Raw genomic sequence first — 16,660 nt, 5'->3', positions numbered from 1 at the left:
AATGGCAGAAGTATAAATTAAGTCTGGATATAGTCCCGCCTCAGCCACTTATTCCTTATGGGGTTATTTTAGCTCCTCCCCCTTTTTTATTTTATCTCTCTTCTTACTCTTTAAAAGACGGAGCTAAAAATACTTGCCCTGCCTTTATGCCAGGTTAATGAGGCTCACGTAATGCCCTACATCTCGAGCTCTCTGAGATTTGAGAAGTTCCTTCGTTGCTGGATGACACCATTTCAAATGAGCTCCAAGCCCCGTCTTCCTTAAATGATATTCCTGGTCCTCACTTTCAGATGCTCTGTCCCCTGGGAGACTTTCTGCCCTATGACAAATGATGTCCATCTTAGTGTTTTCTTGATAATATTCTCTTGGCAGGAAAATATTTTGATCGACTCTCTTTCACCATGTCTCCTGAGAGCCCTCTTTTGTGATTTTATTTCCACATCCCTCCCCCAGAATAATTCTGTTTCTGAGTGTAAGTCATGACAGGCCGAGCGCCGTGCCGGTGTGAGCTCACAGGCGGTTGTTTCTGGATGCAGGGGCAGAACGGAGAGCCTGGTGCTAAGGGAGAAAGGGGCGCTCCCGGGGAGAGAGGCGAAGGAGGCCCCCCTGGGCTCGCCGGGCCCCCCGGAGGCGCTGGGCCTGCTGTAAGTTTCTCTCTTTCTCTAAAGCTTCTGATGGAAAGCTCTTGGTTTAGCGATAATTTAATACGTCAGACTGAGACAGCCTGTCGCAGTGAGAAGTACAATCTTCATAGGAACACGGTTCGAGCTGGAAGCTTGGCTCTAGCCGTCTAAATATGTCAATTAACTCTTCCTAGAGTTACTCTCTTTTGTTTCTTGGGGGGTTAGTTTAGTAGAAGTTCTCACTTCTGTTGTAGGGTTTTTTCTAGTTTTATTGAGATAAAATTGACACATAACATTAAGTTTAAGGTACACAACAGAATGATTTGATATATGTGTATGTTGCAAAATGACTATAGTAGAGTCACTATTTGGCAAAGGCTTAATGCTTTGCCAAAAATTTAATTTTGGTGCTATTCTTACAAATCATTTTCACTTCATTCCATATAGGGTCCCCCTGGTCCCCAAGGTGCCAAAGGTGAACGTGGCAGTCCTGGCGGTCCTGTAAGTACTGATCCTCTTAACTATTATTGAAAAGCATTAATTAATATCCATCTGTATAAAAACTGCTTTGATAACACTAGATCCCTAGAGTACAAAAATTATAATCACTTACTCATATGTGAGTTATATGTAAATTCCAAGATTAAAAACAAATCATAAGTGAGTCAGAGTAGAAAGTAGAGCCTATCACAGGTTGTGTACTTTATATTTGTTTACAGTGGTTAACTAATTGTTCTATTTAACTTTTGATATTCTAAAATACGTTATCATTTCACAGGGTGCTGCTGGCTTCCCAGGTGGTCGTGGTCTTCCTGGTCCTCCTGGTAGCAATGTAAGTGCTTTTTAAAGGGTTTTTTTCACCACCTTCCATAAAGAACATTCATATATGCATAAGATGAGAAACTACCTATTGCTGCATTTCTTTGTATTAAATCCTATATAAAATTATTTGAATACAGGTGAAAGAGGGAAGAAATATTTAATTTTTTCATTATAAAATACTCACATTTCAAACATTTTTTTTTGTAGGGTAACCCAGGCCCCCCAGGCCCCAGTGGTACTCCAGGCAAGGATGGACCCCCAGGTCCTCCTGGTAGCAATGGTAGTCCTGGCAGCCCTGGGATTTCTGGACCAAAAGGTGATGCTGGCCCACCAGGTGAGAAAGGATCACCTGGTTCCCAGGGCCCTCCGGTGAGTAAATTCATCGCTCTAATAATTGACAATACCATTTTATTTTTAATCACAAATTCAGTAGAAGAAAACATGCTCACATAAAGAAAAACTAAGGTTTCATTATCTGTCACAACAGGGAGCTCCAGGTCCACTTGGAATTACAGGGATTACTGGAGCACGGGGTCTGGCAGGACCACCAGGGATGCCAGGTGCTAGAGGGAGTCCTGGCCCACAAGGCATTAAGGTAAGTAGAGCTGCCTTTGTATCACTGACCTTGTTCCTTTTGATAGCCTTGGGAGATCACTTAGCCGTAGCAAGTACATAATGAGCAAGTTTTTCTGTAATAGGTGAAAATTCTTGACATTTTCACATTTTGGGGAAGTGTGCATGTTAAGAGTTTCCAGAGCACAAAAACAATGCACATTGTAGGCCAGCCTTGAACATGAGCACAAATAAACTGATATCACAGGAAAATATCTTGCCATCTCAAATGCCTCTCCTGGGAAATTTGTGAGCATTCTTTAGTTTGTTGACTGAGACTCTTAAAGGGGGAAATGATGTCAGCTTATAGACATTTCATGGATAGCAATTATTCATCAACTCAATTCATTTTGCCCTCCTGATTTGCTTTCACTAATATTACTTTAACATCCTACTAGTTAGCATCTTAAATATTCATTTAGCAAATGGGGCAATAACATTTTGTTTCATTAAGGCTCATATTTCGATACATCAAGCCCCTCTTTAAACTTAAATGTCATGTAATATTGTAATGAAGATACAATACAACATTTGAGTGTATTCAACTTATATGAACAAATCTAGTAAGTGTACATTCTTTAGGTAGAGCCAAAAGTTCTATGTAACCTAATTGTAATGGGCACTGTAAGCCTATAGTTTCATGATGGTTCATCATTATTTTTTTCTTATAGTGGTCATGTCTATTTACGCATCTCATATTAGAATGTATTCTGAATATGGTAATCAATGTAACTACTCAGCCCTTCAGTATCCAGAGTCACTGGAAAAGTTAGAAAACACAAGTTTGCTTCTCCAAAGCCTTGCCCCTGTGGTGGAGACAGTCTTAGGAACAAATTGAATACAAATTGATTTAAACAAGGTGTTTTTTTCCTGGGAAATAAAAACATCTGATAACATTATATTAATTTATTTCTCTAGTTTAAAAGAATGTCTTTTATTTTTTACACAGGGTGAAGCAGGGAAACCAGGACCTAGTGGCCATAATGGAGAACGTGGCCCTCCCGGACCTCAAGGTCTTCCTGGTCTGGCCGGTACAGCTGGTGAACCTGGAAGAGATGTAAGTACTAGTTCTTAGGAAATATCCGATCAGCCAGGGAGTATTTGATATCTTATTTAAGCAAGGGTCAAATTGGGCCTTGATGGTTAAGAGTGTAAATATTGCTACATACCTAAGTTCTCTCTTTTCTAATATCAGATATTCTTTCTATTACACCTTCGAATAGACTTAAATGTACATGTTCATTAATATTACCCAATGAATGATAATTCATAAAGGAAAATATGAACTCTAGGTAAAGAAAGAAACAAGATTGGGGCAGGGAGACCCTTAAGTTACAACTTTCCTTCTAGTTCCAAACCTACTACATGTTATCTGTGATTAGTCTTTCCTTAAATTATAGATTTCTATTATCAGTTCAAATTACTGTTGTCACATTTTTATTTATCTTTCTCTTAACGGTTCCTTTTAGACATTTCCCCCCTAATCATTTCTCCCTGTTTTACCCCATGAAATGTTAGTACCACAGATAGATTACATTTAGGCATTGTAAGCCTTTGAAGAGCCACACCCATTGTAATAGCTAAGATTTTTTACTCCCAAGAACCAATTCTTACACTCTTTAGGTTGATATTGTTCCCACTGAGAAAGCATAACTTAAATGGTATTTGAATGGTTCCAAAGGTATTGATTTTATTTCTCTCTTTTTATTTTAATTTAATCAGGGAAACCCTGGATCAGATGGTCTGCCAGGCCGTGATGGAACTCCTGGTACCAAGGTATAACAAACACATGTACAGTAGGCTTATGCAGTTAAAACAATAGCTGCTGACCATATTTATTTTGGATCTGTGAATTGTCACACAGGGCGATCGTGGTGAAAATGGCTCTCCCGGTGCCCCTGGTGCTCCTGGACATCCAGGCCCACCTGGTCCTGTTGGTCCAGCTGGAAAGAGTGGTGATAGAGGAGAATCTGTGAGTTCTAATAAGCACCATATTTCTTTACGTGTGTCTATTTTCCTAATAAAGAGATTAGTGAGTAGAAGATAGAATGTTATAACTGCCAACCAAAAGATCTACTATCCCTTGTTCTACAGTTTTTATGCTAGTGATTTAGTAGGCAACTGAGGTAATAAAGTTATGTGGGAAGTTTCTGGCAGTAGTCAATGAAAAATTCATTACTAAAATTCAAAATGGTATTAATCAGACCAAGTATATATTTATCAGATAAATGTAAGGCTGAATTCATAGGACTTTCTCAGCTTGTCTGTTTAGACTGCCCTCCCCATAAAGATCTAAGCAAGGAAAGGACATTGAAAGAGAAAAATGATATTTTCAATAATAGTAGGATAGTAGTAAGCATACTATTATTCCCTCACAATGAAATCATTAACTTTTAAATCAAACAAAACTATATTAATAAACAATTCCTTGTACGTTTGTTTATTTTTATTTTAGGGCCCTGCTGGTCCTACTGGCGCTCCAGGTCCTGCTGGTGCCCGAGGTCCTGCTGTAAGTCATTTTCTTTTTTAACTCATTCTACAGTGTAGGAAATGTTCTGTTTTCTGGCATGCTCAAGGGAAAGGGGATAACAAAATACATAACTATGGAACAGAATTTAAACTTTCCTTCAATAATATAGAAAGCAATTCATGACCCAACAGTTCCTTGGGGCCAAGTATATACACATCAATTATTGGGGTTTCATCAGTCTGCTAATGGGACTTCTAACTAAGAGAATGTCAGAAAATGGGCTTAATTGGTATAAACTACTTTTGTTTTTACAGTGAGTATGTGTGGATATAACCTTAATTTGAAATATGTTTTTGTGAAGGGTCCCCAAGGCCCACGTGGTGACAAAGGTGAAACAGGCGAACGGGGTTCTACGGGCATCAAAGGACATCGAGGGTTCCCTGGCAGCCCAGGTGCCCCAGGTTCTCCAGTAAGTGTATCCATTTTGTTAGAAAATCCCCTTCAATGCCTTTTAAATGATAAGATAGGCACATTTTAGACACTGATAGTAGAAAATGTTCATTTCTAAAAGTATATGCTAAAAGAGATGAGAAATGGATTTGAGGACTTATTTGAAATAGTGGTTGGCGTGAGACAATGGGGAGATTGAAGGAAAAAGAAATTTTATTTTATCATGATCCCCATGTCCCTTGGTCTGATCTGGAGGTAAAGTTGCCTAACCTTTTCACAGCCTTCACTCACATTCACCCTTCCTTTCCTTTTAGGGTCCCGCTGGTCACCAAGGTGCAGTTGGGAGTCCAGGACCTGCAGGCCCCAGAGTAAGTACCACAGAAAGATACTAAAAGGTCTATATTTTTTCACTGTTTGCATTGAAAGAAGGTATTCTAGCATTGTGATATCATGATAATGTTTTAGGGACCTGTTGGGCCTAGTGGGCCCCCTGGCAAAGATGGAACCAGTGGACATCCAGGCCCAATTGGACCACCGGGGCCTCGAGGGAACAGAGGTGAAAGAGGATCTGAGGTAAAACATCATTTATAAATATATGTATTTAATTTGCTAAAATCTTCACATTTTCAGAGACACTTCACAATATTCTAAAACTGAGATAGCGAGTTAAACATAGTGCAGTCACCCAACTTGATTTAGAAAAAGAACAATGACTTTGAGAAATTCTCCACCACATTAAGACTTTCTCTGTCGCACAACAGCAATGAGACAAAAAACCTTTTTTACAGTTCGATCGGAAAACAGTCACATCAAAACAAAGACATAAGCCCATTTAACCAAACAAGCCCTGACAGTGTTGATCTCACACTAGAGTCTCACAACTATGATAAACGTAATGATTTGCAAATACAGGGGTGGGTAAAAGTAGGTTTACAGTTGTTTGTACGGAAAAAGAAATGCTGGTTATGATTATTGCAATAGTTTTATTAACTCTATGTGTTGTGTGCTCACAACTATAAACCTACTTTTGCCTACCCTTCTATGTAGTACATTCTACTTCTCAGATAGCTGCCATGATTTCTTTTTTGCTACGAATACCTTCATTCCTAATACCTTTCAATCCTACATCTTTGGGGTCAACAGAATAAAAACTATTACCACCACAAGTTACACACATGGCAATTAAAAAACAAATAAGTGATCAGCCCCAAAACACAAAGTTAATGACAAATCTGGGATCAGAATTCTAATGCTGACATGACACAGGAGATGTCATGTCACCATTAGAATTGCTTACATCATTTATACAGAAGGAAGCATGGTGAGTAAAATATGTGCTCCAACACCACTGATTCTTACAAAACAATCAATTTCATGATAACGAATTGTAGTCATCATAAATTTGTTACCATTTGATCACAAAACAATTCAGTCCTTTATTAAAATAATTATGATATCACAAGGTATTGTCTTTAATATATTTTCTCGGCTACCAACATATTCTTTCAGTGGAGACCAAGCAAGTACACCTCAATGATGTATATTCTTACCCTCCCCAGGGGTCCCCAGGCCACCCAGGACAACCAGGCCCTCCTGGACCTCCTGGTGCCCCTGGCCCATGCTGTGGTGGCGGGGCTGCTGCCATCTCTGGCGTTGGAGGTGAAAAAGCTGGTGGTTTTTCCCCATATTATGGAGATGAGCCAATGGATTTCAAAATCAACACTGAAGAGATTATGACTTCACTCAAATCAGTCAGTGGACAAGTAGAAAGCCTCATTAGTCCTGATGGTTCTCGTAAAAACCCTGCTCGGAACTGCCGAGACCTGAAATTCTGCCATCCTGAACTCAAGAGTGGTATGTTGAGGACTCTTTCAGACTCATGGCAACGGGACTACAGAGAAAGCTGCTTATATTAGAATTTAGGAATGAGGAAAATTTTACTGTGAAGAGAAAATATTTTATAGCATAAATAGTACCTAAAGAATGCTATTAGAATGGAAACTATTGATACTGTGAGAAGAAAACAAGAACTTTGCAAATGTACTTAAAGTGTAACATGAATAACTCCAAAATATTCCAAATGTAGGACAATTTAGACAGTTTTTTAGAAATTTTAATACAAATCATAGTTTGGTATGTTTCTGCATATTATCACAAATTTATTTGAGTGATAAAGCAATGTTTATCACTGTGTTCTCAGGACGTAATTTGATGCAGACAAAGTTTTCAATCTAATTGTTGAAATAATGCAATTTAATTTTTGTAATAAATCAAATTATTATTTTTTTCAAATTATAAAATAATTAAGCAAAAAATTCCAGAGAATTATATGGAGTTTAATATTATTATAGTGTAAGATTTTGCATATATTGGGTTAATTCTTTCTGAAAGGCAAAATTATTTCAAGCTGTTAAATATCTTGACATGGATAATTTCTTGGAGTCATTTATGGAAATTACTTAAAATAGAGGACAGTTATCAACCATGGGGACTTCTTGGTTTAGATTTATTGGCATAAATCTAGATTAGACAAAGAGCTTACAGTCAGCAAAACCACATTAAATAGGTAGCTATCTTTTAAAAAGAGAGATTTCAGTAAATACAATACACTAGTCAAACGGTCTTGGCTTAATGGTCAGTAACAAATGCTATTTTTTACTTCATTGGTTTCTAATTGTTATAGCTAACTCGTTTACTTCAATAATTTCAGTCTAAAAGTTTCTCTGTTATGCTATACTATATAATACAAATTCAGAAAATACAAATACATCAGTAGTCAATATTATGAATGTCTTACCAGGCAAACAAACAAAATCATTCTGGTCCAAATTTTATTACTGGATTTTATAACCAATTTCTATTGTCCTTTTTTTGTGACTATTCAGGAGAATATTGGGTTGATCCTAACCAAGGTTGCAAGATGGATGCTATTAAAGTATTTTGTAATATGGAAACTGGGGAAACATGCATAAATGCTAGTCCTTTGAGTGTTCCACGTAAACACTGGTGGACAGATTCTGGTGCTGAGAAGAAACATGTTTGGTTTGGAGAAACCATGGATGGTGGTTTTCAGGTAAAAAAGGCTATACCATTTTTTCCTCAACTAAGTCACCCTTACATATCTGATTTTCTTGGTTCCTGATGTTTGTTCTTCACAAAGCAGAGTTAATAAATAGGAGAGCCCAAATGATTTTATATATTCAGATGGCTACTTCTAAAACTTTTATAACTTCTCTCTTAAAGCTAAACTAGAATGAAGTATGCAACCACCTTTCTTTCAATTCTCAAGACCTATTTTACTCTAATATTTTGTGTTATACATGCAATAAGCACATGTTCATACAGTGGCAGATTGTTAATAGACATCATGGTGATCACACTGTAAGGTATATAAATGTAGAATTCAAATGTTACATCTGAAACTAATAGAATATGGTATGTCAACTATACTTTAATAACACATTCATATATAAAATATTCATAATAAAATATATGAAAAACCTACATTATAGTGACCAAACTATACTGCATGAATCTCTTACATACAGTTGCAAAGCAAATGTTTGATCAGTTTTATTTGTCCCCATTACAGTTTAGCTATGGCAATCTTGAACTTCCTGAAGATGTCCTCGATGTCCAGCTGGCATTCCTCCGACTTCTCTCCAGCCGGGCTTCCCAGAACATCACGTATCACTGCAAGAATAGCATTGCATACATGGATCATGCCAGTGGTAATGTAAAGAAAGCCCTAAGGCTCATGGGCTCAAATGAAGGCGAATTCAAGGCTGAAGGAAATAGCAAATTCACATACACAGTTCTGGAGGATGGTTGCACTGTAAGTAATAACATTTTTATAAACATGGGTCACAAGGAGCTCAGCATTGCTAGTTTAATCACACTAACTATTTAGAAAAGACATAGAAATAATGGGTGTGAACAAATGAAGGCATTTGGTGTGAGTTATATAGAATCTACTGATTCATTGCAGGAAATGTTAAATACCACACAAAAAATGAATATAACTTCTCAACCACCAGGTAAAAAGCAGTTGAAATGAAAGCAATTGAAACTTAAATCCATAATATAAACTTTACCAGATAATCTGGATGGCTACTATACATTCTGTATAATTACCATCATATGAACAACAGTCTAAAATCTCTGCTTTTGTTTTAATTTTAAAGGTTAACTTTAAATCTATTATTTGTTATTTTCGTTTATGAATAGAGGGAGAATTTACTTTTAACATTAGCAAATTTCATTGGGAAAGACCTTCTTCTGTTTCTTAAATGAGCTATATACTTGTTAGCAATGACCAGAGCCAAGGCTTCTGTGAATGAACTGGGCTATGGCAATCTCCCTGCTGGGTTTCCTCTGAAGACCTACAGGGCTTTTTGTAAACAATATGGGTTAGCACCTGGGAGGATATGGCTTTGAAGTGGAGCAGATTTCATGTGTATGGAAGATAACACGGCAAGTTGACAACTCCCTTCAAGCAAATTTTTAAAAATCTTTGTCCATCACAGCAAGTGTCTAAGCACAGACATGCACCACATAATGACATCTGGGTCAACAAGGGACTGCATGTACAGCGGTGTCCCCATAGTTCCTAACACCTAGTGATACGGAAGCTATCATACATCTCACGTTTACCACATCTCTTGGTTGCATCATTTTCTCTTGTGCTTGATTGAATTTTATGTTTTTTTGTACCGTAACATGTTGTACAGGCTGTTAGCGTAGGAGCAATAGACTATATCATCTAGCCTCGGTTGGTAGTAGGCTATACCATCTAGGTTTGTGTAAGTGTGCTCTATGATGTTCACACAATAAAATTGCCTAATGATGCACTTCTTAGAAGGTATCCCCTTCATTAAGCAGCATATGAATGTAATTGCAATGTCATGATCACTTACATTTTTTTGCTCTTTTTGACAGAAACACACTGGGGAATGGGGCAAAACAGTCTTCGAATATCGAACACGTAAGGCTGTGAGACTACCTATTGTGGATATTGCACCCTATGATGTTGGTGGTCCTGATCAAGAATTCGGTGTGGACATTGGCCCTGTTTGCTTTTTATAAACCAAACTCTATCTAAAATCCCAGCAAAAAATTTCACACTCCATATGTGTTCCTCTTGTTCTAATCTTGTCAACCAGTACAAGTGACCAACTAAATTCCAGTTATTTATTTCCAAAATTTTTGGAAAAAGTATAATTTGACAAAAAAAGGACACTTTTTTTTCCTGTTTCACCAAATACAGTTCAAATGCTTTCTGTTTTATTTTTTTAAAAGTTTCAATTTCAAAATGTCTCAATGGTGCTATAATAAATAAACTTCAACACTCTTACAATTACACTGAGTTACTTCTTTGAATCCTAGCCCACTTGTAAAGCAATGACTATGCTTGCCATTAAAAGATAACATTTCTTTCTGAAATAGTCAAACATGAAATTTGAAAAGACCTCCCTGTTTCAACTACCTCAACCTGGTCAGAAACACATGAATTCTCTAAGTCCCAGAAGATGAAAAAAATTGTGTAAATTGATAAAACTTATGAATTTCATTGATTTATTTCCTAAAATATTTGTTTTTAAAAAGTAGAATGTAGTGAAAGAATTTTTAAAAATATTTTTAAATGCACAATTATTTTAATTTTGGATATCAACTGCTTTTAAAGGTGCTTTTCTCTTTTCTTGTCATTGCTAAAATTATCAAGACCAATATTTGGGAAGACTTTAAAGATACATGTTATGGTGCTAATATACTTTCACTTTTAAAACTTTAGGGCAGAACTGTTGCCTTTCATTCAAAACACCAAGTGCACACCATCTGTACATATCTCCTGTCAAAAAGATTCATTGGCATGTCACTTTAGAGGAAGGATTCTGTCCCTTTGTCGTGTAAAAGTCAACAACAAAAAACAAACTATGGGGCTGATTTGTCATAGCAGCACAGGGAATGTGTTGAAATTTAACTTTGTAAGCTTGTATGTGGTTGTTGATCTTTTTTTCCTACAGACACCCATAATAAAATATCATCATGAAACATTTCTGGTTTTTGTTAATTTTCATAGATATAACAAATACATGTTTACACTAGTGATTTTCTTGAAAAAAAGAATACTGAACTCTAACTCTCTAGCTTACAAATGCAATGACTTTCAGAATTATGTTATTATAACCTATATTCAGAACAAAGAGAATGCCCAGTGGGGAATATTGCAGATATTTAGATCATATTTAGTGGAACCCCTCTGAGTCAAAACCCAGAAATAGTAATATAGTAAATCAAGTTGTCCCCAAAATGGAAGGAATCAGGAAGGAAGGAGCTGGTAATTTTTAAGGATGTAAGCAGGATCAGTAAAACAGACATTAAGAATAACTGCAAGTCTAGGCTTTTTCTACCACCTTTACACACAGCCTCATTGCCATCTTCAGCCAGCCCCTTCTCCACTATCAAGTTCTTATTCCTTTAGTTACTGTAAAGAAAAATAGTATGGTCTTGCACATTTGACTCTATAGTTTGAAATTGCTCACTATATGTGATTTATAAAAGTAATACTTTCAAAAATAAAAATGTCATCAGTCAAATGTCAAAACTCTTAGTCGAGTTATCCTCCATGTTAGAGGCAACAAATGTTAAAAGTTTCTCCTGCATCTTCCCAGAAATATTTTATATATTGAATAAATATATTATTTATTATATAAATATTTGAGAGATACATACAGAGAGAAATGGAGACAGAGAGACAGAAAACCAATTTGCATTATGAGTCATAAAGTTAAGTCACTTGGTGTTCTAATTTTAGATATTTTCAAAGCCAGATATATTTGGTCAAGGCTTTTTCACATTGCATCACACTGACATTGGCTCTCCTGTTCCCTCTTTCACTTATAGAGACCCTTATAATTACATTGGGCCCAACTGAATAATTTAGGATAATCTCTTCACCTCAAAGTTAGCTAATTAGCAACCTTAATTCTATCTGCAAGTTTAATTCTTTCTTGCCTTGCCATGTAACATAACATTCATAGGTTCCAGTGGTTATGATGTGAATATACTCGGTATATTATTCTGTGTACCTACAAAAAGAAGAAAGGAGAATAGAAAATCCATGTGGGTGGTGGTCAAGTTGTAGTTAGAGCAGCAACAGACATATTTCTAAAGAAGCTTGGCCAATAGTGCCCAAGATGGCATCCAGTGTTCAGTTTTAGGATGGCTTCAGCAGGCTGCTTCTGAGTATGATTTTGAAGATGTCTCTGAACATCAGCATTCCTCTCATTTCAGTTCATTTTATGAACCTGGGCTCTTTAACTTTCTCTGAATTTTCTGAAGTTCAGCTAGAACCTACAAATTACTTTTGTATTTAAATCAGTCAAAGTTGCTTTAGGTTGTTTGCAACAAAGAATTCTGACTAGGCCAATAATTGGTAATAACAGTGATTATAGTGAGCATAAGTTCAGGAAAATAAAGAGACTATGGAATCAAATATTTGTACTGGTTAAGGGTAAAGGTAGGAAAACCCAACTTATATCCAAGAATGAGAATTTGGCAGTCCATGGACATAGAATTCATCATTTGTGATCACCTGGGTGATTTGCACACTGAAGACCAGGTTTAAGACAATGAGTGGTTTCTGATATACAACAGGATATTTAAATTTTATAAGAAATTGTAGAACTGCATGTGGGTATGGCTGCCTTTTCTGGTTATGCACAGGAAAGAATGACAAGTTTAAAGCCCTAACCTCTTGGCTCAAGGTTTAGGAAGAAAGCAATGGTCTTTCTCTGACTGAGCTAAAATAAAAAACATGAACATACTTAAAAGTTTTCAAACTCATCTCTTTATAGTGGTTTGAGATAACTGGAAAGAAAGTATAAATTTAATTCTGCAGAACACAAAACTTCAACCTAAATCTAAATGAATTTCTAAATTCTCTGCTTGATTGCTATTGAGAAATAACAAGACCCCATATATTTGATTCAATTTATGGAAACATTCTCCAAACATTCCTGTTCCATATTAAATTTCTCTAGCTATTTAAAATAAGCCCCCTTATTTCCTGCCTGGTAATATTTCTCCCTTTCTTGAAATGAAAGATGCCTACAAGAAAAGACCAGCTCTCCTCATACTTCACTCTCATCACTGTTTATTGTCTCCAAATATATAACTAGAGTCAGATCCCTGAATGCTTCATAAGGGTAACAATTTAAAGGTCAATATCCTGCTTACACATAAAAGAATGGAAAGATTTAATTAATTTACATTGTTTAAAATCTGGGCAATATATGTGGGAGTGGCTTCTGAGATGCTAGACCAATGAGAATTGTGCAATTCATATTAGACAAACTTATCAACTTGTGCATGTAACAGAATTCTAGAAAGACTATAATTATTATGGTTGGTCGTCTGAACCAGGCTTCAGAGGCAATCCAAACTAAATGAATTTGAGTCATCACAAACTTCCTGGTGGGTAGAGAAAATAATTTAAATGCTTAAGAAGATAGAAATGTTGGAATGGTTTATCATATGCGACATGCTACTCATCTTCTTACTATGTATTCTAATGCTGGACCACCGAGGTCTCAGAAGTACATGGTGAGATACATGCCAACACCATTGGAAACCTCCTCGAAGTGTGTCTTTACTCTGGAGATGGAAGTGAACCCGGCTGAAATAAGCTTCTTGGTTTCAGTGGAAATTACAGAATTCTCATGAGCAGAGGTCAAAGAGCATCTCTAGACTACCAGAAACAAAGTGAGAATAACTGTAAGAGAGAGCAGGGTGGCATGGTAAAAAAACAAGCAGAAAAAACCCCAAAAAACAAAACTCCCATGAAACAACATCAACAGCAAACACCTAACTTGGAAATACCATCGGTGATGGCTAATTGATAATGGGCCTAATAAGATGGGCCCTATTAGAAGGGCTGCCTGTGAGAGTTGTACTTAGTAGTTGAAAAGAGAGCTTAGCTGAGCAAGTACACAGGCAATAAGAATTTCACCTAGTTCCCAAACTATGAGATAGTTCATAGAGCCGGGACCTTAAGGAAGAAGTTCAGTGCTTTGGAGGCAGTCTTGTGCAATAACAACACAACCAATGAGCAGTTAACATGTGCCAAGCATTGTTCTAGTCACTTTAAACATATTAATGCACTATTTGCTTTAATTCTATGAGGTACTATTATCTTTATTTAGCCAAAAAATAAAAATAAAATAAAAATGAAAGAAAAGAAAAGAAGTTAAGAGAAGTTAGGTAAATTGCACCTAGTTAGTAAGAAGGAGCGTTAAGATTTTAGCCCAAACAATCTGATTTTAATTATAGAGCTAATAATCTATGCCATGACAGTAAACCACCTAAACTATATTTATACTGTTTTTTCAAAAGAAACCCAAATTACCATGTTAGTGATACACTAGGAAGAGAGAAAATGCATTTCTTGGGGGGCTGGGGGTGGGAAAGGCGAATTATTAAAGAAGAATTATACATTATCCCCAATTACTAGGGATTCAGAATGTTTCTCTTAACTTCAGTCGGGATTTTGATTTTTTGCTTCCAGGATAATCACAGCTAACTCATGTACCAGAATTCTTATAAGTGTGCATTTATTTAGTAAGCCACTTAATCATAAGATACTTACTGAGCACATCTAATGTGCTTGATACTTATCAAGCACTGAGAAATATCTTAAGTGAATTTCCTCCCATTGCTAGGCGGTTCCTCTCTATTCCTGTCATTGTTTTCTATCCAGTCATTAGAACACCATTAGTCCCTCTAATATCTCTCCTTGACAGTCTCATCTATTTCCACAATTTTAATCTTTACTTTAACTGAACATGACTCATAAAATTACATCTGCAGCGAAAGACAAATATCACATGATCTCGCTTATACGTGGAATCTAAAGAACTTAATAAACTGATGAACAGAATAGATTTAATGACATGGAAGCATAGATGAGATTGATGAACGTCAGAGGGATGGAGGAAGGGCGGGTGGGTGGAGGGGTAGAGCAACCAAAGAATTTATGTGCATATATACACAACCCAAGGACATGGACAATGGTGGGGAGAGGGACTGGGGAGGGGGAAGGAATGGGGTGGAATGGGTCATTGGGGAGAAAAAGGAACATCTGTAATATTTTAAACACTAATAAAATTAAAAATAAATAAATAAAATTATTAAAAAAAAATTAAAAAATTACATCTGCATTTCATGAAACTAGAAATTCATATATTCTATGGCCTAATTGAGATCCTTACTAAAGTTTTCAAATATAGTCACGTGCACCATAATGATGTTTTGGTCAATAATGAACTGCATATATGAAAGTGGTCCCCATTAGTTATAACGGAGCTGAAAACTTCCAATTACCTACTGATGTCATTGCTGAGTTCCAGTTAGATACAAATCTAAAGGTCAGAGGAGACGTCCAGGTCAGAGATATATATTTAGGAGTTTCAGCATATATATGGTTTTTACATCCATGGAAGTAAATGACATCATCAAGTAACTGAGTATAGAAAGGAGAAAATGAGTAAGGACTGAACTCTTGTGGTATTTCAGTATTTATAGGTTGGTAAAATGAGGAAGAAGAAGCTCAGACAATGGAGAAGAAACAAAAGGAAACAAGGAAAGAGCAGTGACCTAGATGCTAAGTTAAAAATAGTTTGTTACTTAAACTTTAGAATCATAGCATATTAGGAAGATAAATAACCTTACAGTTGATGTATCCCTAGGCCACTAATTACAGATTTTAAAAATGGAGGTCAAATAACATTATATCCCATCCCTCTGCCCTATAGATGACAAATAGTGATGCAATCCTCCAACTCACAGTCATATAATCACAGCATGGTGTCGCTTGGTGGAGAATTAAATTAATTCTTTTTAAAACCTTCAAAGGGCACATGAACAAAAATTATTTCACCTTGTGTTTGAAATAAAGCTTATTTTATGTCTTGAGGATGAAATTTATACAGTCATTAGAGCATATTTGGAAAAGCAGACAAAAAGAAAAATTGATTATCTATGTCTCACATCAGTGGACATTTCCTTAAAGCCTATGTATATTGAAACATAATTTTGACAATACTACATATGCAATGTTGCATTCTGCTTATTTCATTTAACGCAATACTATTTTATCTATTAAAAAGTATTCTTTTATTTTGGTTATAATTAGGAAAAATATAGAGGAAACTCTTTTAAAGTAATGCCTTCAAAGTTAGAATTCACATCAAAGTTAACTTACTTTTATGTAGTTTACATTAAAATTTTACTTGTCTGGGTTCTATTGTAGAGGAATGTGCTTATTTTTAAAAGTGAGTCATCAACTGAAAAATATTTTCCTTTCAGACATAATTCTCCATTTAGTCATAATTCACAAATGAGCTTGATACAGAATTGGTGAAAACATTCTATATGACAGAACATACATGAAATCTCTTCCCAAATTTTCATGTTCCCCAGTCTGCCACACCTAAGGTTTTCAGAAATCTTATGAAGAATCACTTGTTGAGTCAATGCCATAGAGAAAAAAAAATACCATCCATAGCCAATATTTTTCTAAACAAATTTTTCTATGATGATATTTTTGTTCCTTTTTTAAATGTCTTTAAACTTTGTTCAAAAACATATTTAAATTTAAAATTCTTAAGTGTTCTCATTAAAATGC

At 36.0% G+C, this 16,660-nt stretch overlaps 1 protein-coding gene across 1 annotated transcript in view; it reads left to right on the top strand.

Moving 5' to 3' along the window:
- Positions 1-11,030, top strand: part of COL3A1 (collagen type III alpha 1 chain) — a 40,421-nt gene extending 29,391 nt beyond the window's left edge. Inside the window, exons 36-51 of the mRNA XM_016214109.2 lie at positions 537-644; positions 1,071-1,124; positions 1,402-1,455; positions 1,653-1,814; positions 1,933-2,040; positions 3,007-3,114; positions 3,780-3,833; positions 3,922-4,029; positions 4,513-4,566; positions 4,889-4,996; positions 5,292-5,345; positions 5,443-5,550; positions 6,537-6,831; positions 7,863-8,050; positions 8,570-8,812; positions 9,916-11,030. Coding sequence (XP_016069595.2) covers positions 537-644; positions 1,071-1,124; positions 1,402-1,455; positions 1,653-1,814; positions 1,933-2,040; positions 3,007-3,114; positions 3,780-3,833; positions 3,922-4,029; positions 4,513-4,566; positions 4,889-4,996; positions 5,292-5,345; positions 5,443-5,550; positions 6,537-6,831; positions 7,863-8,050; positions 8,570-8,812; positions 9,916-10,062 — 1,953 coding nt within the window. The 3' untranslated portion in view covers positions 10,063-11,030. The remainder of the gene's footprint in view (positions 1-536; positions 645-1,070; positions 1,125-1,401; positions 1,456-1,652; positions 1,815-1,932; positions 2,041-3,006; positions 3,115-3,779; positions 3,834-3,921; positions 4,030-4,512; positions 4,567-4,888; positions 4,997-5,291; positions 5,346-5,442; positions 5,551-6,536; positions 6,832-7,862; positions 8,051-8,569; positions 8,813-9,915) is intronic.
- The last annotated feature ends 5,630 nt before the right edge of the window (positions 11,031-16,660 follow it).

The sequence above is a fragment of the Miniopterus natalensis genome, chromosome 8, assembly GCF_054644295.1.
Source record: "Miniopterus natalensis isolate mMinNat1 chromosome 8, mMinNat1.hap1, whole genome shotgun sequence".
In the NCBI taxonomy this organism is placed as follows: domain Eukaryota; kingdom Metazoa; phylum Chordata; class Mammalia; order Chiroptera; family Miniopteridae; genus Miniopterus; species Miniopterus natalensis.
This window is presented reverse-complemented; position numbering and strand designations above follow the sequence as displayed.